The sequence below is a fragment of the Thalassophryne amazonica genome, unplaced genomic scaffold (assembly GCF_902500255.1).
Source record: "Thalassophryne amazonica unplaced genomic scaffold, fThaAma1.1, whole genome shotgun sequence".
Classification (NCBI taxonomy): Eukaryota; Metazoa; Chordata; class Actinopteri; order Batrachoidiformes; family Batrachoididae; genus Thalassophryne; species Thalassophryne amazonica.
In genome coordinates, this window is record NW_022986377.1 from 25,936 (window position 1) to 46,978 (window position 21,043).

Genomic DNA, 21,043 nt, shown 5'->3' on the forward strand with positions numbered 1-21,043 from the left:
GCAGCACGACTGCATCAAATTTTGCCAGAAACTGGGCGACAGCCAGGTGGAAACCATTCGGATTATTCAGACGGCTTTTGGTGACGATCCTCTGGGCATCACACAGATTAAGGAGCGGTACAACCGGTTTAAAGACGTCCGCACAACGGTGGAGCGCGAGCCACGCTCCGGTCGGCCATCAACACGCTGAAACGACCGGATCTTTCCAAAGTGAACGCTGTGGTGATGTGGGACCGTCGTGTGATTATCCGAAAAATTGCGGAAGGGGTGGACATCAGCACTTTTTCGGCACATTCCACTGTGACAGAAGATTTGGCCATGAAAAGAGTAGCGGTGAAAATCATCGGCACGAAGTTGATGGCGCAGCAAAAGCGCCTTCGTGTTGAAGCCTCACAGGACATCAATCAATCAATCAATCAACTTTTTTCTTATATAGCGCCAAATCACAACAAACAGTTGCCCCAAGGCGCTCCATATTGTAAGGCAAGGCCATACAATAATTATGAAAAACCCCAACGGTCAAAACGACCCCCTATGAGCAAGCACTTGGCAACAGTGGGAAGGAAAAACTCCCTTTTAACAGGAAGAAACCTCCAGCAGAACCAGGCTCAGGGAGGGGCAGTCTTCTGCTGAGACTGGTTGGGGCTGAGGGAAAAAACCAGGAAAAAGACATGCCGTGAAGGGGGCAGAGATCGATCACTAATGATTAAATGCAGAGTGATGCATACGGAGCAAAAAGAGAAAGAAACAGTGCATCATGGGAACCCCCCCACAATCTACGTCTAAAGCAGCATAACCAAGGGATGGTCCAGGGTCACCTGATCCAGCCCTAACTATAAGCCTTAGCGAAAAGGAAAGTTTTAAGCCTAATCTTAAAAGTAGAGAGGGTATCTGTCTCCCTGATCTGAATTGGGAGCTGGTTCCACAGGAGAGGAGCCTGAAAGCTGAAGGCTCTGCCTCCCATTCTACTCTTACAAACCCTAGGAACTACAAGTAAGCCCGCAGTCTGAGAACGAAGCGCTCTAATGGGGTAATATGGTACTACGAGGTCCCTAAGATAAGATGGGACCTGATTATTCAAAACCTTATAAGTAAGAAGAAGAATTTTAAATTCTATTCTAGAATTAACAGGAAGCCACTGAAGAGAGGCCAACACGGGTGAGATATGCTCTCTCCTGCTAGTCCCCGTCAGTACTCTAGCTGCAGCATTTTGAACCAACTGAAGGCTTTTTAGGGAACTTTTAGGACAACCTGATAATAATGAATTACAATAGTCCAGCCTAGAGGAAATAAATGCATGAATTAGTTTTTCAGCATCACTCTGAGACAAGACCTTTCTGATTTTAGAGATATTGCGTAAATGCAAAAAGGCAGTCCTACATATTTGTTTAATATGCGCTTTGAATGACATATCCTGATCAAAAATGACTCCAACATTTCTCACAGTATTACTAGAGATCAGGGAAATGCCATCCAGAGTAACGATCTGGTTAGACACCATGCTTCTAAGATTTGTGGGGCCAAGTACAATAACTTCAGTTTTATCTGAGTTTAAAAGCAGGAAATTAGAGGTCATCCATGTCTTTATGTCTGTAAGACAATCCTGCAGTTTAGCTAATTGGTGTGTATCCTCTGGCTTCATGGATAGATAAAGCTGAGTATCATCTGCGTAACAATGAAAATTTAAGCAATACCGTCTAATAATACTGCCTAAGGGAAGCATGTATAAAGTGAATAAAATTGGTCCTAGCACAGAACCTTGTGGAACTCCATAATTAACTTTAGTCTGTGAAGAAGATTCCCCATTTACATTTACAGGACATGTTGTGACATGCTCACCTCGTCCACAATTTCTCGGATAGTCACACAACTGAAAAGTCAACGAAAGCCGTCTGAATCTTCCGAATGTGATTAACGATGACGGGGCTGTCCCTGGTAGGTGTTAGCGAGATTTAATGTGATTAATGATAGTGGGGCTGTGCTCCATAGGTGTTAGTGAGATTTAATGTGAATAACGATGGCGGGGGCTGTCCCCGGTAGGTTTTAGCGAGATTTAATGTGAATAACGATGGCGGGGCTGTCCCCGGTAGGTTTTAGCGAGATTTAATGTGAATAACGATGGCGGGGGCTGTCCCCGGTAGGTTTTAGCGAGATTTAATGTGAATAACGATGGCGGGGGCTGTCCCCGGTAGGTTTTAGCGAGATTTAATGTGAATAACGATGGCGGGGGCTGTCCCCGGTAGGTTTTAGTGAGATTTAATGTGATTAATGATAGCAGGGCTGTGCTCCATAGGTGTTAGTGAGATTTAATGTGAATAACGATGGCGGGGGCTGTCCCCGGTAGGTTTTAGCGAGATTTAATGTGATTAATGATAGTGGGGCTGTGCTTCATAGGTGTTAGTGAGATTTAATGTGAATAACGATGGCGGGGGCTGTCCCCGGTAGGTTTTAGCGAGATTAATGTGAATAACGATGGCGGGGGCTGTCCCCGGTAGGTTTAGCGAGATTTAATGTGAATAACGATGGCGGGGGCTGTCCCCGCGTAGGTTTTAGCGAGATTTAATGTGAATAACGATGGCGGGGGCTGTCCCCGGTAGGTTTTAGCGAGATTTAATGTTAGTAATGATAACGGGGGGCTGTCCCAGGTAGGTTTTAGTGAGATTTAATGTGAATAACGATGGCGGGGGCTGTCCCCGGTAGGTTTTAGCGAGATTTAATGTGAATAACGATGGCGGGGGCTGTCCCCGGTAGGTTTTAGCGAGATTTAATGTGATTAATGAAAGCGCGGCTGGGCCCGTAGGTGTTAGCGAGATTTAATGTTAGTAATGATAACGGGGGGCTGTCCCAGGTAGGTTTTAGTGAGATTTAATGTGAATAACGATGGCGGGGGCTGTCCCCGGTAGGTTTTAGCGAGATTTAATGTGAATAACGATGGCGGGGGCTGTGCCAAGAACCAAGAAAAGAAAATCTGTTAAACTGTTAAATGGAAAAAACTACTTAAAACTATGGTCACTCTTTCACACAGTAGTTTTTTTTCCCCGTTCCTTATAACGTGCCTGTTTCCGTGAGACAGCGTGCAAATGCTCTTTGGTGTGGACTTACTTTTCAGTCAGTCTTCCACCAGCACTCGCTGCAGCATGTCGCGCTGCTAATGCAAGTGTTTGTAGGGGAGATTGGGACCGTTGTACCCAGAAAACTTTTAAATTTATAACTCTCTGAAACACTGTTGCCTGCAGTTTGAGGGCCACATTTTGTGAACGAAAGCCAGTTTTTTGTTTTTATCTTTGTTACAGCCTTACTTTAAAGCCAAAAGAAACCAAGGCATCAGGCCATGGAAGAGTGTAGAAATGCACATGTCAGGAACAATGAACCAGGTGTAGAGACTTCTGGTGCCCTCTTTCAGCTGCCCTGGATGTGTTCAGTAATTCTGCTCAACAGCATGTTTTTAAAATAAAAATACTTGTTTATCATTCTGGGAGGGGGATTGGTCCGTGCCATCAGTCATTTAGCCGTCATTATTAACTACCAATACTTCATTAATTTGCTGTCAAATGTAGGGATGGATATTGATAAGATTTTATCAATATCGATGCCGTTCCTTATTGATTTTTCCTTGTACTAAAAGTAGGCTTTACAGGTTTTCTATGTCAACAACATTTTATTGAGTCTTAAAGTAAATAAATATGAAATTGATCACTGAATCCTTGATCTTTGGACATAAATAAAAATAAACAAAATCTGTAGTTTTTGTCAAAAGCATTTCCTTTCAGACATTTTGGCATTATTTTCACTCCATACCTGAATGGATACCCACTGGTTCCGTCCACCAAGGACGAAATAAAATCATTGGTGCAAGCTTATTTCTCTCTCTTCTGTCTGTTAGCAGGATTATGTCAAAACTACTGCACGGATTTTCACGAAAGTTTCACCACACATAGATATCACGCCATGGAAGACTCCATTAAATTTTGTAGGTGATCTAGATCCAGATCCTGGTTTGAGATTCCTGGATTCAGGTTTCTGGATCAAGATTACACTTTACTCCCCTTGAACTGCCACCTTATCGTGGTGGGGGAGTTGATGATCCTAGGAGCTATGTGGTCAGGGGCTTCGTGCCCCTGGTAGGGTCTCCCATGGCAAACAGGTCCTAGGAGATGGGTCAGACTAAGGGTAGTTCAGAAGCTCCCATGACCAGTATGAAATCAAGGATTGAGACATCACCCGGTACGGCGGAGCCGGGGCCCCACCCTTGAGCCAGGGCTGGGGTTGGCACTTGCACGCGAGTGCCAGGTGGTCGGGCCTTAGCCCACGGGGCCTGCCGGGCCCAGCCCAAAAGAGTGACATGGGCCCGCCCTCCTGTGGGTTCACCATCTGCAGAGGGGGCCATGGGGGTCGGGTGCAGAGAGGACTGGGTGGCGGTTGAGGGCGGGTGGCCCAGTGGCCCGGTCCGCGCTCACAGCCTCTGGCTGTTGGGATGTGGAATGTCACCTCGCTGAGGGGAAGGAGCCTGAGCTTGTGAGGGAGGTTGAGAGGTAACGACTAGAGATAGTCGGGCTCACCTCCACGCACAGCTTGGGCTCTGGTACCCAACTCTTGGAGAGGGGCTGGGAGCTCCACTTTTCTGGTGTTGCCCACGGGGAGAGGCGGCGGGCTGGGGTAGCATTGCTTATTGCTCCCCAGCTCAGTCGCCATGTGTTGGAGTTCACCCCAGTGAACGAGAGGGTCGCGTCCCAACGCCTTCGGGTCAGGGACAGGTCTCTCACTGTTGTCTCGGCCTACGGGCCAGCGGCAGTGCAGAGTACCCGACTTTCTTGGAGTCCCTGGGAGGGGTAAGGAGATAGTGCTCCAACTGGGGACTCCATTGTTCTCCTGGGGACTTCAATGCCCACGTGGGCGGCAACAGTGAGACCTGGAGGGGGGTGATCGGGAAGTACGGCCTCCCCGATCTGAATCCGAATGGTGTTCAGTTGTTGGACTTCTGTGCTAGCCACAGATTGTCCATCACAAACACCATGTTTGAGCACAAGGGTGGCCATAAGTGCACGTGGCACCAGGACACCCTGAGCCGGAGGTCGATCATCGACTTTGTAGTCATATCTGACCTTCGGCCACGTGTCTCGGACACTTGGGTGAAGAGATGGGCTGAGCTGTTGACCGATCACCACCTGGTGGTGAGTTGGATCCGCTGGAACAGATCAGACGTGGCACCTGGCAGGTCAGACCTGGCATGTGGCAGGCCCAAACGTATCGTGAGGGTCTGCTGGGAACGACTGGCGGAACCCTCTGTCAGCGAGATCTTGAACTCCCACCTCCGGGAGAGCTTCTCCCAGGTCCCAGGGGAGGTTGGACACATGGAGTCCGAGTGGACCATGTTCTCCACCTCCATTGTCGATGCGGCCGCTTGTGGCTGTGGTTGCAGGGTCTCTGGTGTTTGTCGCGGTAGCAATCCCCGAACCCGGTGGTGAACGTCAGAAGTAAGGGATGCCGTCAAGCTGAAGAAGGAGTCCTACTTGTCTTTGCTGGCAGGTGGGACTCTGGAGGCAGCTGACAGTAAGGCCAAGCGTGCTGCAGCCTGTGCGGTCGCAGAGGCAAAAACTTGGGTCTGGGAGGAGTTCGGGGAGGCCATGGAGGAGGACTCTCGGTCGGCCTCGAAGAAATTCTGGCAAACCGTCCGACGCCTCCGGAGGTGGAAGCAGCTCCCCAACAACACTGTCTATGGTGCAGGTGGGGAGCTGTTGACCCTGACTGGGGATGTTGTCGGGTGGTGGAAGGAATACTTCGAGGATCTCCTCAATCCCATCATCACATCTTCCGAAGAGGAAGCAGAGACAGGGGACTCGGAGGCTGACTCATCCATTACTCAGGCAGAAGTCACCGAGGTGGCCAGAAAGCTCCTCGGTGGCAGGGCTCCTGGGGTGGATGAAATCCGTCTGGAGTACCTTAAGTCTCTGCATGTTCTGGGACTGTCTTGGTTGACACATCTCTGCAACATTGCGTGGCGGTCGGGGACAGTGCCTCTGGATTGGCAGACCGGGGTGGTGGTCCCTCTATTTAAGAAGGGGGACTGGAGGGTGTGTTCCAACTACAGGGGTATCACACTCCTCAGCCTCCCCGGTAAGGTCTATTCCAGAGGACTGGAGAGGAGAATTCTACCGATAGTCGAACCTCAGATTCAGGAGGAACTGTGTGGTTTTCGTCCTTGTTGCGGCACACTGGACCAGCTCTACACCCTCCATCGGGTGCTCGAGGGTTCATGGGAGTTCGCCCAACCAGTCCACGTGTTTTGTGGATCTGGAGAAGGTGTTCGACCGTGTCCCTCGAGGCGCCCTGGAGTACAGGGTCCTGGGTCCTTTGCTAAGGGCTATCCGGCCCCTGTACGACTGCAGCAGGAGCTTGGTCCGCATTGCCGGTAGTAAGTCAAGCCTGTTTCCATTTGCACGTTGGCCTCTGCCAGGGCTGCCCTTTGTCACGGTTCTGTTCATTACCTCTATGGACAGAATTTCTAGGCGCAGTCAGGGTGTAGAGGGGTCTGGTTTGGGAACCACAGAATCTCGTCTCTGCAGTTTGCGGACGATGTGGTTCTGTTGGCTTTGTCAAATCAGGACCTTCAGCGTGCACTGGAGTGGTTTGCAGCCAAGTGTGAAGCTTCCGTGATGAAAATCAGCACCTCCAAATCCAAGGCTATGGTTCTCGACCAGAAAAAGGTGCTTTGCCCTCTTCAGGTCCGTGGAGTGTCCTTGCCTCAAGTGGAGGAGTTTAAGTATCTCGGGGTCTTGTTCACGAGAGAGGGACGGATGGAGCATGAGATTGAAAGACGGATCGGTGCAGCGTCTGCAGTGATGCGGTCGCTGTATTGAACCGTTGTGGTGAAGAGAGAGCTGAGTAGGGGGGCAAAACTCTCAATTTACCGATTGAGCTACGTTCCGACCCTCACCTATGGTCATGAGATTTGGCTAACAAGATCGCAAGTGCAAGCAGCCGAGATGAGTTTCCTCTGCAGGGTGGCTGGGCACTCCCTTCGAGATAGGGTGAGAAGCTCGGTCACTCGGGAGGAGCTTGGAGTCAAGCTGCTGCTCCTCCACGTTGAAAGGAGCCAGCTGAGGTTGCTCGGGCATCTTTTTCAAATGCTCCCTTGACGCCTTGCTGGAGAGGTGTTCTGAGCACGTCCCATCGGGAGAAGGCCCTGGGGAAGACCCAGGACACGCTGGAGGGACGACATCTCGCAGCTGGCTTAGGAACACCTCGGGGTTCCCCCGGAGGAGCTGGGGGAGGTGTGTGTGGATCGGGAGGTCTGTGCGGCTTTGCTTGAGCTGCTGCCCCCGCGACCCGACTTCGGATGAAGTGGAAGAAAATGGATAGATGGATGGATTACACTTTATATACAGTGCCTTGCAAAAGTGTTCGGCCCCTTGATACTTCATACATTTTCATTTGTTTATGGCATTTCAAATACAATAAGTAAATCAGGCTTGTCAATATAAAATTTTCTAAAATTATCTTCCTTAAACCCAAAGCAAATCTCTGCAACTTGATAAACAACCCCAATTCCATTGAAGCTGGGACGTTGTGTAAAATGTAAATAAAAACAGAATACGATTTTCAAATCCTCTTCAACCTATATTCAATTGACGACACCACAAAGACAAGATATTTAATGTTCAAACTGATAAAATTTATTGTTTTTGTGCAAATATTTGCTCATTTTGAAATGAATACCTGCAACACGTTTCAAAAAAGCTGGGACAGTGGTATGTTTACCACTGTGTTACATCACCTTTCCTTCTAACAACACTCAAGCATTTGTGAACTGAGGACAGTAATTGTTGAAGCTTTGTAGGTGGAATTCTTTCCCATTCTTGCTTGATGTATGACTTCAGTCCGGGGTCTCCATTGTCGTATTTTCTGCTTCATAATGCACCACACATTTTCAATGGGCGACAGGTCTGGACTGCAGGCAGGCCATTCTAGTACCCGCACTCTTTTACTACGAAGCCACGCTGTTGTAACACGCGCAGAATGTGGCTTGGCATTGTCTTGCTGAAATAAGCAGGGACGTCCCTGACAAAGACGTTGCTTGGATGGCAGCATGTGTTGCTCCAAAACCTGGATGTTCCTTTCAGCATTGATGGTGCCATCACATAAGTTGCCTATGCCATGGGCACTAACACACCCCCATACCATCACAGTTGCTGGCTTTTGAACTTTGTGCTGGTAACAGTCAGGATGGTCTTTTTCCTCTTTTGTCCAGAGGACACGACATCCATGATTTCCAAAAACAATTTGAAATGTGGACTCAGACCACAGCACACTTGTCAATTTTGCGTCTGTCCATTTCAAATGAGCTTGGACCCAGAGAAGGCAGCGGCGTTCCTGGATGTTGTTGTTGTATGGCTTTTGCTTTGCATGGTAGAGTTTTAACTTGCACCTGTAGCTGTAGCGACGAACTATGTTAACTGACAATGGTTTTCTGAAGTGTTCCTGAGCCCATGTGGTAAGATCCTTTACACAATGATGCCGGTTTTTAATGCAGTGCAATGCAGAGAGATTGAAGGTCACGGGTATTCAATGTTGGTTTTCGGCCTTGCCGCTTACGTGTAGAAAGTTCTCCTGGTTCTCTGAATCTTCTGATTATATTGTGGACTGTAGATGATAGAATCCCTAAATTTTTTGCAACTGAACATTGAGAAACATTGTTCTTAAACTGTTGGACTATTTTTTCACACAGTTATTCACAAATCATGACACTCACCTGCTTCCAGATAACCTGTTCAGCTATGGAATGTTCCAAACAGGTCTTTGTCTTTGTGGGGTATTCAGTTGAATATACATAGGTTGAAGAGGATTTGCATATCATTGTATTCTGTTTTTATTTACATTTCACACAACATCCACAATTCTTTGGAATTGGGGTTGTAAAATATAAAAGCATAAGTAATCAGCCCCTTTGGTAAAATACCTGTAAATAGCCAGTTTTCTTCAGACAAGTTCGGGGATGGATACATGAACATTTGCAAGTCACTGAATATGTCTTGGACTTTATTCACACCAATTATGCAAATGCAGTTGTCAAAAACTAAATGTCCATGCAGGAAGAAGACAAGTGAGGGAAGCCACCAAGACACAACTTTGGAAGAATGTTTGGCTTCTGTGGCCGTGATTGGAGAAATTGTGTATAGTGCATGTGTAGCCTTTTGTATCCCCAGTTATACAGCTTCATGATGAAGTGATACAGAGGAGGATTTTCTTTCACCAAAACATCAAATCTATCTAATCAGTTCCACACCCAAACTGTTGGTGGCGGTAATGCATCGTATTGGTTTGCAAGGCGCCAATAATGTCCAAAGAAGAAGAAAGGTTATTTTGTTTAGATTTTTGGGAGTTTAGTATAAAGTTATATTTTTTGGGTCGGTGTGGTGGTTTTCCTCACGGTTTCCTTGGTTGTGGACATTAATAGTTATGGGCTGTATTTTTCCTCCAGTGGCGCTAATGGGTGAAGCCAGTGATCTCTATATATTACTGGATGGTTCATTGGCCAATATTTTTGAAGCAAACCGGCCGCCATATTACCACTCCGATGTCCTGCTCCTGAACGCTCTGTTCTGTTGATCTTTAATGAGGTGCAAGAAACTATATATAACTTCATGTACAGCTACAATGAGGAAAATAAGTATTTGAACATGCTGCGATTTTGCAAGTTCTCCCACTTAGAAATCATGGAGGGGTCTGAAATTTTTATCTTAGGTGCATGTCCACTGTGAAAGACACAATCTAAAAAAAAAAAAAAAAATCCGGAAATCACAATGTATGATTTTTTTTTAAATAATTTATTTGTATATTACTGCTGCAAATAAATATTTGAACACCTGTGAAAATCAATGTTAATATTTGGTACAGTAGCCTTTGTTTGCGGTTACAGAGGTCAAACGTTTCCTGTAGTTTTTCACCAGGTTTTCACACACTGCAGCAGGGATTTTGGTCCACTCCTCCACCACTCCTTTTGGTGTCAGCTCCCTCCAAATATTTTCTATTGAGTTCAGGTCTGGAGACTGGCCAGGCCACTCCAGGGCCTTGAAATGCTTCTTACGGAGCCCCTCCTTAGTTGCCCTGGCTGTGTGTTTGGGGTCATTGTCATGCTGGAAAACCCAGCCATGAGCCATCTTCAATGCTCTTACTGAGGGAAGGAGGTTGTTTGCCAAAATACATGACCCCATCCATCCTCCCTTCAATACAGTGCAGTCCCCTTTGCAGAAGAGCACCCCCAGAGTATGATGTTTCCACCCCCATACTTCACGGTTGGGATGGTTTTCTTGGGGTTGTTCTCATCCTCTAAACATGGTAAGTGGAGTTGATTCCAAAAAGCTCTCTTCTGGTCTCATCTGACCACATGACCTTCTCCCATGCCTCCTCTGGATCATCCAGATGGTCACTGGTGAACTTCAAATGAGCCTGGACATGTGCTGGCTTGAGCAGGGGGACCTTGCTGCCCTGCAGGATTTTAAACCATGACAGCATCATGTGTTACTAATGTAATCTTTGTGACTGGTCCCAGCTCTCTTCAGGTCATTGACCAGGTCCTCCTGTGTAGTTCTGAGCTTTCTCAGAATCATCCTTACCCCACAAAGTGAGATCTTGCATGGAATCCCAGACCGAGGGAGACTGACATTCATCTTGTGTTTCTTCCACTTTCTAATAAATAATCATAACAATTGTCTTCTTCTACCAAGCTGCTTGCCTGTTGTCCTGTAGTCCATCCCAGCCTTGTGCAGGTCTGCAGTTTTGTCCCTGGTGTCCTTAGACAGCTCTTTGGTCTTGGCTATGGTGGACAGGTTGGAGTGTGATTGATTGAGTGTGTGAACAGGTGTCTTTTATACAGGTAACAAGTTCAAACAGGTGCAGTTAATACAGGTAAAGAGTGCAGAATAAGAGGGCTTCTTAAAGAAAAATTAACAGGTCTGTGAGAGACAGAATTCTTGCTGGTTGGTAGGTGTTCAAATACGTATTTGCAGCAGTAACATACAGATAAATTATTAAAAAAAATCATACATTGTGATTTCCGGATTTTATTTTTTTTTATTTTTATTTTTTTAGATTATGTCTCTCACAGTGGACGTGCACCTAAGATGAAAATTTCAGACCCCTCCATGTTTTCTAATTGGGAGAACTTGCAAAATCGCAGGGTGTTCAAATACTTATTTTCATCACTGTATAAACTGCGCAAATCGCCAGGTCAAAGGCTGTGGACAAACATTTCACTTGTGAGTATGATTGAAATGGGAAGTAATGAACAATAATTTGAAGAGTTTTATCCTTTATTCCAGCATATAGGTAAAGATAATAATGATAATAATAAGTGGCTTATTAACGCAACATGTCTAGGTTTAGATCTACTTGTGCATAGATTTGGAGCTTTAGGTGTTGTTGCTACAAGCTTTATTACATATATTGGGCTGAAGCTCTTAGAGCTGTGTGTAATAAATGTCACTGCAAGGAAAATTTACTCTCCTGTATCTATTTCAATTTCAATTTATTTTCATTTATATAGCCCCAAATCACAACAGAGTTGCCTCAAGGCACTTAACACAAGTAAGGTCTAACCTTACTAACCCCCAGAGCAGCAGTGGTAAGGAAAAACTCCCTCTGAGGAAGAAACCTCAAGCAGACCAGACTCAAAGGGGTGACCCTCTGCTTGGGCCATGATACAAACATAAATTACAGAACAATTCACAGAACGAATATACAAGAAATGCTGCTAGTGCACAGGACAGGAGGGTCTCCAGCAGAAATACCACACCCATCTCTGGATGGAGCTGCACCTTAAACAGAGAGAAAAAACAGAATCAGGAGACAGAAAGACAACGAATACAGTATAATTTGTCAGCATTAAACAACAAGAAAAACAGGAAATACGAAGGTGATCACCGGCCACTAGCCCTAAGCTTCACTAAAAGACCCACAATTTAGTTGAGGCTGCGGCACGCTCCGTTTACTCATAAAATGAATTAAGAGTAAAAAGCATAGAACTATACTGTACCAGTATGCTAGCCATATGAAAGGGAAAATAAGTGCGTCTTAAGTCTGGACTTGAAAGTCTCCACAGAATCTGACTGTTTTATTGATGCAGGGAGATCATTCTACAGAACAGGGGCAGGATAAGAGAAAGCTCTGTGACCCGCAGACTTCTTATTCACCCTAGGGACACAAAGTAGTCCTGCACCCTGAGAACGCAAAGCCTGGGCTGGTACGTAAGGTGCCAGTCCATGAACAGTTTTATAGACGAGTAGCAGAACCTTAAAATCTGATCTTACTGGGACAGGAAGCCAGTGAAGGGATACCAGAATGGGTGTAATGTGGTTGAACTTTCTGCTTTGTGTCAAAAGTCTGGCTGCAGCATTTTTAACCAATTGGAGAACCCTAATGCTGGACATGGATCAGGGTCTCAGCATCAGCCATCGACAGGATGGGACGAGTCTTCGCTATATTTTGCAGGTGGAAGAAAGCAGTCCTCGTAATATTTCTGATGTGGAGGTCAGAGGACAATGTAGGATCAAAAATTACCCCAGGGTTCCTCACTTTGTCATTGTGATGTATGACACACAAGCCTAGGCTAAGCGTTAACTGGTCAAATTGATGCTGATGTCTCACTGGACCAAGGACCATCATTTCAGCCATATCAAATTTTAAAAGTAGGACGTTTCTAGACATCCAGCTTCTCATTGATCCAAGGCAATCTTCTAAGGATTTTATGTGAATGAGATTACCAGCAGTTATCAGCATGTATAACTGAATATCATCAGCATAGCAGTCATAGGTAATCCCAGAACGCCACAATATGTGCCCAAGGGGTGCTATATAAAGGGAGAAAAGCAGGGGGCCTGAGACGGACCCCTGTGGAACCCCAATTTCATGTCACTAAGGTTAGAGGTAGTGTTACTGTACAAACCACAGTGAGAACGACTGGTCAAGTATAACGTCAACCATGCAAGGGCACTCCCAGTAATCCCAAAATGATTTTCCAGCCTATCAAGTAGAATATGATGATCCACAGTATCAAACACAGCACTGAGATCTAACAACACCAGAACTATAGTGGTGTCCGAATCCATTGCAAGCAGAAGATCATTCACCACTTTATCGAGAGCCGTCTCTGTGGAATATTTTCTAAAAGCAGACTGCAGCGGCTCATAGAGATTATTGTCAGTATGATAATCTATGAGCTGACACCACTTTTTGCAGAATTAAGTGGTGTTTTATGCTTTTAGTGCAACTATTTTAAAAAATCCACTATTTCTGTATTATCCATCCACTTTTGTTCATGATACACACACACACACACACACACACACACACACACACACACACACACACACACACATATATATATATATATATATATATATGATTCCACAAAACTTGTATAAACTTTGATTAAAGAAGGATAATTTTTAGAATTGAGTATTTGTCCCAGTGAGATATGAGTAAGTGAAAATAGAAGGAAAGAAAGTGTGAAAGTAATAAAGAAAGAAAATAAATCAAATACAACCCCTGCCAAAAATTATGGAATCACCGGCCTCGGAGGATGTTCATTCAGTTGTTTAATTTTGTAGAAAAAAAGCAGATCACAGACATGACACAAAACTAAAGTCATTTCAAATGGCAACATTCTGGCTTTAAGAAACACTATAAGAAATCAATAAAAAAAGATTGTGGCAGTCAGTAACGGTTACTTTTTTAGACCAAGCAGAGGAAAAAAATATGGAATCACTCAATTCTGAGGAAAAAATTATGGAATCACCCTGTAAATTTTCATCCCCAAAACTAACACCTGCATCATATCAGATCTGCTCATTAGTCTGCATCTAAAAAGGAGTGAACACACCTTGGAGAGCTGTTGCACCAAGTGGACTGACATGATTCATGGCTCCAACACGAGAGATGTCAATTGAAACAAAGGAGAGGATTATCAAACTCTTAAAAGAGAGTAAATCATCACGCAATGTTGCAAAAGATGTTGGTTGTTCACAGTCAGCTGTGTCTAAACTCTGGACCAATACAAACAACATGGGAAGGTTGTTAAAGGCAAACATACTGGTAGACCAAGGAAGACATCAAAGCGTCAAGACAGAAAACTTAAAGCAATATGTCTCAAAAATCGAAAAATGTACAACAAAACAAATGAGGAACAAATGGGAGGAAACTGGAGTCAACGTCTGTGACCGAACTGTAAGAAACCGCCTAAAGGAAATGGGATTTACATACAGAAAAGCTAAACGAAAGGCATCATTAACACCTAAACAGAAAAAAACAAGGTTACAATGGGCTAAGGAAAAGCAATCGTGGACTGTGGATGACTGGATGAAAGTCTGGTCTGCTGGAACTTTTGTTTGGTGCCGTTCCAATGAGATTTATAAAGATGACTGCCTGAAGAGAACATGTAAATTTCCAGTCATTAATGATATGGGGCTGCATGTCAGGTAAAGGCACTGGGGAGATGGCTGTCATTACATCATCAATAAATACACAAGTTTATGTTGATATTTTGGACAATTGAAAGGATGTTTGGGGATGATGAAATCATTTTTCAAGATGATAATGCATCTTGCCATAGAGCAAAAACTGCAAAAACATTCCTTGCAAAAAGACACATAGGGTCAATATCATGGCATAGGGTCAATGTCAATGAGCAGATCTGATTTGATGCAGGTGTTAATTTGGGGGATGAAAATTTACAGGGTGAACCGTTACTGACTGCCACAATCTTTTTTTCTTGATTTCTTACAGTGTTTCTTAAGTCATTTCAAATGGCAGCTTTCTGGCTTTTAGTTTTGTGTCATGTCTATGATCTGCTTTTTTTCTACAAAATTAAACAACTGAATGAACATCCTCTGAGGCCGGTGATTCCATAATTTTTGCCAGGGGTTGTAGCTAATCATGGCAGGCATAGATTAGAAGGAATCAATCTTACATTATCCGAAGAACAAAAATAAGTAAATGAGAGAATCAGCTCAGTTATTACTTGAAATTGTTGATGTTCCACTAAGCTGTCTATGTGCGGGCTGCATATGTTGGGAGTGGTAAGATGGCTGCCAGTTTGCTTCAGCAGATTGTACGGAGTGTGTGAGCCAATGACCGATCCAGTCATATCTACAGATCATTGGGTGAAGCTCTCAGCTGCTAAAAATACTAATGTGTTAGCATTTTTAGACGAGAGTTTAACTGTGTCTGGTAGTCACAAGATTAATGAATTTGAGCAACGGACAAAAATTTGATTGAGGTGAGTGAGTGAAAATAATCTGTGATGTTATAGTGCTCTGCTGAAGTTTATCAGTTAAATTAGCTTTTTAGCTGCAGCACTGTCGAGCTGAGTGTTCAACCTATTTTTTTAATTTAACAAATAAACCTACACAGTTTTTTTAATTGTTATGATTTTAACTACAAGAAACTTCTCCAGTTTAAATAACTTAGATTTTTTGTTTATTTATTTTTTAACTATGAAGTAGGTAATCAGTGAAAATAGCACTGTGCTGTTTCATATTTCTTCATATTTTAATAAATATTCTTGTCCCACATCAGAAACATTTAAAAAATTGTTGAATTCATGAATTAATCTACCATTACTGTATACACAAATTACTTTTCAAGGTAGTTGTATTTGTCTAAAACTCTAATGTCAGAAAAGTTTAACTTCCGAAATTAATCTTAAAGTAAAAACACATTTGTAAGGATTTTAAGGTGGGCAAGAATTTGAAAACAGATTATCAATAGCTTAATAAATCAATAAAAGATTGAACAAGTTGATGCATTAATGTGCCATAAATACTCCTATTGGTCCATTTGAATTTATACTGAGAATGATTATTTTTGAATTCTTTGAATTGTCATTTACTGTGTTCTTTTCTGAACCACAATGTATTTTTTTGGATTAAAGGTTGGTAGCACAATACAAGTTGTGTGAAAAGACTGGGGTGGAAAAATTGACCTGACCCAACAAAAAATTACATTTTTTGGAGATTTGTTTTGGGCATGTGTGCATTCAAATGTTTTTGTTATTATTATTAATGTCTTTTTTATTTTTGCTTGATGGTGAGCTGCAGAGCTTCTTAACAGGCTTGCTGTACTCCGTATTTGTCAATAAACGCATTTTTAAAATGTGTCAGCGGAGGCGCACCTCACCCTTTTAACGTCAGTGTGTGTGCAGCGTGTCGGCCTCACACACTCTCTGTAGCTCCCATGAACATTTTTCCAGTTTCATGATTAATCCGTTGAAAAGCGCACTGAATAAACTCCCCGCGACGTGTCTCCATGTAATTTCCAGTCATCTATAGTACAATTTCTTTTCTGTGTTCATGTTGTCTGATGTGATGTCGTGGGGAATCCCTGCTCCAAGGGCGTATTTACATGAAATTGCATATTAAATGGCCAAGGAGAAGTTTACTTCCACGTTCAATTCTATGTTCAGTGGGATGTACAAACAGAACATGTGTGAATTCATTCCTATGGACACTTTGATACATCTGAATATATTTGTGCTTACACCAGATTCAGAGTGTACACCAGCTTTTAGTAGAAAGTCCATGCAAGTCTTTGTACATGAGGCCCCTGATGTACATTTCCAAATGGTCAGTTCCATCAGTGCAGTAACTTCCTGTAGTCAGGTCACTCTCACCACTCTCTTTATTTTCATGAACGTTCTTCTAAATTCTATCAAATTCTTTGCAGACATGCAGCAGTTGGTGATTAAAGAAGAAATTATTTCTGAACAGCAGGAGTGTAATCTGAGTGTTGACCAGGAGGACATGAAAGAGGAACAAGAGAGGCTCTGGATCAGTCAACACGGACAGGAGGTCCACCAGCTGGAGGAAGCTGATGTCACCAAGTTCCCGTTCACCGCTGTGAAGCCTGAAAAACCAGAGTCACCACAGTTTCATCAAAGCCAGAGTGATGAGAGCACAGAGGCTGATCCTGCAGCCAGCAGCTCGACCGTCCACAGAACACTGACAGCACAAGCTGATGGAGAGGACGATGGAGGACCACAACCAGCCAGCACCTCAGGTCCAAACAGTCCTTTACAAACAGAGACCAGTGACAGGAGCTCAGACAGTTCAGAGACTGAGACTGATGACAGTCATAATTGGGAACAGGCGAGAGACCTTCATTCAAGTTTTAACTGTCAGAAAGAAAGCAATGTTTCAAAACAACACAAAGGAATGCGAACAAGTGAAAAATCATTTGACTGTTCTGCATGTGGTAAAAGATTTGGACACAAGCGCAATCTGATCACACACATGAGAATCCATACCGAACAGAAACCACTTGGCTGTTCTGAGTGTGGTCAAAGATTTAGACGTAAGCACAATCTGGTCAGACACATGAGAATTCATACAGGAGAGAAAACATTCATCTGTTCTGACTGTGATAAAAGATTTAGACAGAAGAGTGATCTAATCACACACATGAGAATTCATACGGGAGAGAAACCATTTGTCTGTTCTGAATGTGATAAAAGATTTGGACAAAAGAGCAGTCTTATTTTCCATCTGAGGATTCATACAGGAGAGAAACCATATGGCTGTTCTGAGTGTGGAAAAGGATTTCGACAAAAAGGCCAGCTTATTTCACACATGCGAACTCATACAGGAGAGAAACCCTTTGGCTGTTCCCATTGTGGTAGAAAATTTGGGGAGAAGAGCAGTTTTATTTTTCATATGAGAAGTCATACAGGAGAAAAACCATTTGGCTGTTCTCATTGTAGTAAAAGATTTGAACGTAAGAGTAGTCTGATCAGACACCTAAGAACTCATACAGAGGAGGGGGTTGGTGTTCCTACTGGACACTAGCCTCGAGTGTCCGCGGTCCCACTGTGAAGAGGGTTTGCCAGGAGAGATCTTGTTATGAGGACGTTTCAATGAAAACAAACCCCAGCTGAAAACTCCACAAAGCAAATATTGAAAAAGTCTAAATGGTCCCCAAATCACACCTAGGCACCAGGGTGTGTGAGGAGAGCAATGGTGCTCTATTCATCATTTCTCTATTTTCCCAGTGCTGCGGGGAATGATTTCTCTTTCGGCAGCACTAAGCTGGATAATCCATCAGATCAGCAGAGTTTTGATCCTAGACTCCAGCAACAACAGCCTCAAAGGGCCAAAAGAAATCCACGAAACTACACCACTGTAAACTGGACCACTGAGGAGAAGAAAGCGATCTTTTACTGCTTCGCTTACTCAAGGCATGAGAAGTGGGGCAACCTAGAAATGTCTGTCCTCAGAAAACATGCATCAAGGAAAGGACGCCACAACAAATTAGGAGTCATTCACCACTTCAGCCACAACACAATATACACCCATACACATGCACCCAGACCCACAGCAGTGGGAATTAGAAGAGGAATTGGGTGACAAGATTGAGGAAACAAGGAGAATGAACGTGAAAGAGCGTCCAAAACTGATCAAATTGAAGAAGGATAAAAAGTTCAAAAGTATGTTCCAGAAAGTTGGCTAGACTGGTCCCAGAGGGAACCACATTGAGAGAGTTAAACTGTCTGAATTATGGAGTGGCATGGTACATACAAAGTAAATTAGCCCCACATTATTTGGAGAGAAGAGGAGCCACAATTAAGAAAAAGAATAGAGTGCCACAATGGAAGAAGACATTACAACAAAAAAATCAGCTGTGTAAGAGCAGAGATATCTCAAATGACAAACATTTTTTGGGAGGCCAAAAACATAAATGGAACCTCCTTAAAAAAGTCAGTCACATTAAAAGAAAATACAACAGATAAACAGCTGAGTGGGAGGCTGGCTGTAAAATCTTGGCTTTGATTCTGTGAAATCAGAATCAAAGACGTGGAAATCACGCCAAAATGACACGAAAATTAAAAATGGCTGACTTCCTGTTTGGAGTACACCAATGGTGCAAGAGACTTTTTTGTACGGCTGTGCAAGTCACACATGTGTACCAATTTTCATCTCCCTACTGCAAAAAAAAAAAAAAAAACCCTATGGGGAGGGATTTCTGAAAGTTGCAAGGGGGCGCTGTTGAGGCTTTTTTTTGTTCCGCCCATGGGCGACGCCCCTATGACCTGTAAGAGGTTATCATGGTTGACGTGTATCAATTTTCATGATGATATGACAAAATTAAAGCCATCAAAAAGAACGTAATTTCATGGCGAAGGGTCGATATTCGGCACGCTGCCACACGGACACCATTACTCGTAGCCTCATGGCGTTCATTGCCTACATTCAACAACTTGTTCTGCATGTTTTAGAAGTGGAATGAAGATGATGGAGTTAACTTTGTGACAACAGTACCTGTTAAAGTATAAATAGGACATTGTTACCATCGGGGGGGGCGCTATGACTAAGGTGGGATGTTAATATATGCAGACGTTTAGGACGGAGCCCTCATCATGTTCAGCAAGTTTGAAGGCTCTACGTTGAAGTATGTGGTCGTGACAGCCGTTCGGAGTGAAATGGCGTGCTCCGAAAAGCTCGCCAAAGTTTGATGAACCCTAGCTGCCACGCCCTTTGACTGACAGAAATTCTTTTTTTATAACTTTTGATCAGCATGGTGCCATGATAATGTGTACCAAATTTGAAGACGATTGGATGAAATCCCTAGGACGAGTTTGTTCAAATGTAAGTAGTGGAAATGGCCAAAACTGGCAAAAATTACCTCAAAATCGAAACTTCTAATCACAATGGCGGACTTCCTGTCGACATTTCACCATGATGGTAAGAGACTGTTTTGTGCTTTCCAGCATGGTAAACGTGTACCGAATTTCATGAGGCTATGACAGAAAAACCCGAAGGGAGAGGGGTAGCCCTAATAACCCCAATGGATTAAATTAATTAAAAGATTAAAATTAATTAAGATATAATTATATTATTATATATAAATTATATAATTATAAAGATATAATATAATTAAAAGATAAAAAAAAAAAAAAAAAAGAATAAAGAAAACACACAATCACATAAATTGCTAATGATAATTCTGGGTAAAAAGATGAGTCTTATATCTAGACTTAAAAATTTCCACAGAGTCCGACTGCTGTATCCGTGCAGGGAGCTTGTTCCACAGAGCAGGGGCACGATAAGAGAAAGCTCTGTGACCCACAGATTTTTTATTCACCCAAGGAATACACAGTAGTCCTGCACCCTGTGAACGCAAGGCCCGAGCCTTTACGTTGGGCTTAACCATGTCAGCTAGGTAGGGAGGTGCCAGTCTTTGAACAATTTTATAGGCCAGTAACAGCACCTTAAAATCCGACCTCAAAGAGACAGGAAGCCAATGAAGGGAGGCCAAAATGGGTGTAATGTGGTCAAACCTTCTGCTTTGTGTCAGCAGTCTGGGAGCAGCATTTTAAACTAATTGAAGACCCCTAATACTGGACTGCAGTAAACCAGAAAATAGAACATTATAATAGTCCAATCTGGAAGAGACAAATGCATGAATCAGACTCTCAGCATCAGCAATAGACAGGATGGGACGAATCCTCGCTATATTTTGCTTAGAACTCTACAACAGCAATGAGGAAATAAGATCTTTCCTGAGGGCACAAATGGACAAGTGGAACACCAGCATCACCCTAAACCACACAGAGGGACAAATAATAAACACAGACATACGAGTTCAGAGAGGGGTATTCCAGGGAGACAATCGCTCACCACTTTTATTCTGCTTAACCATAAACCTGCTTAGCAAGATCCAGGAGCATGACATCAGTTTTGACTTAAATAGAGGCAGAAGAAGGAAAATCAAAGTGTGAGCCACCTGCTGTACACGGATGATTTAAAAATCTTTGCCGACACAGAAGAGGGACTTAGTCGGCTCGTGGAAGCGGTCCATAAGTTCTCCAAAGATGTTACGGAATTTGGACTGGACAAATGCTCTAAATGCACAATTAGAAGAGGTGAAAAAAAGGAAGCTGCAGAAAACCTACGGTTGACTGAAGGGAGCTACATTGAATATTTGGCTGAGCATTCCACATATAGTTCGGAATTAAGAAAATGAGAAAAAGAGTAACAGAATAATACCTAAACCACTT

At 43.5% G+C, this 21,043-nt stretch overlaps 1 protein-coding gene across 1 annotated transcript in view; it reads left to right on the forward strand.

Annotated features, from left to right (window-relative positions):
• Nucleotides 1–17,716, forward strand: part of LOC117506146 (zinc finger protein with KRAB and SCAN domains 8-like) — a gene marked incomplete at its 3' end in the record, with an annotated part of 34,903 nt that extends 17,187 nt beyond the window's left edge. The window contains exon 3 of the mRNA XM_034165649.1: nucleotides 16,717–17,716. Within this exon, the coding sequence (XP_034021540.1) occupies nucleotides 16,717–17,716 (1,000 nt within the window). The remainder of the gene's footprint in view (nucleotides 1–16,716) is intronic.
• Between the last annotated feature and the right edge of the window lie 3,327 nt (nucleotides 17,717–21,043).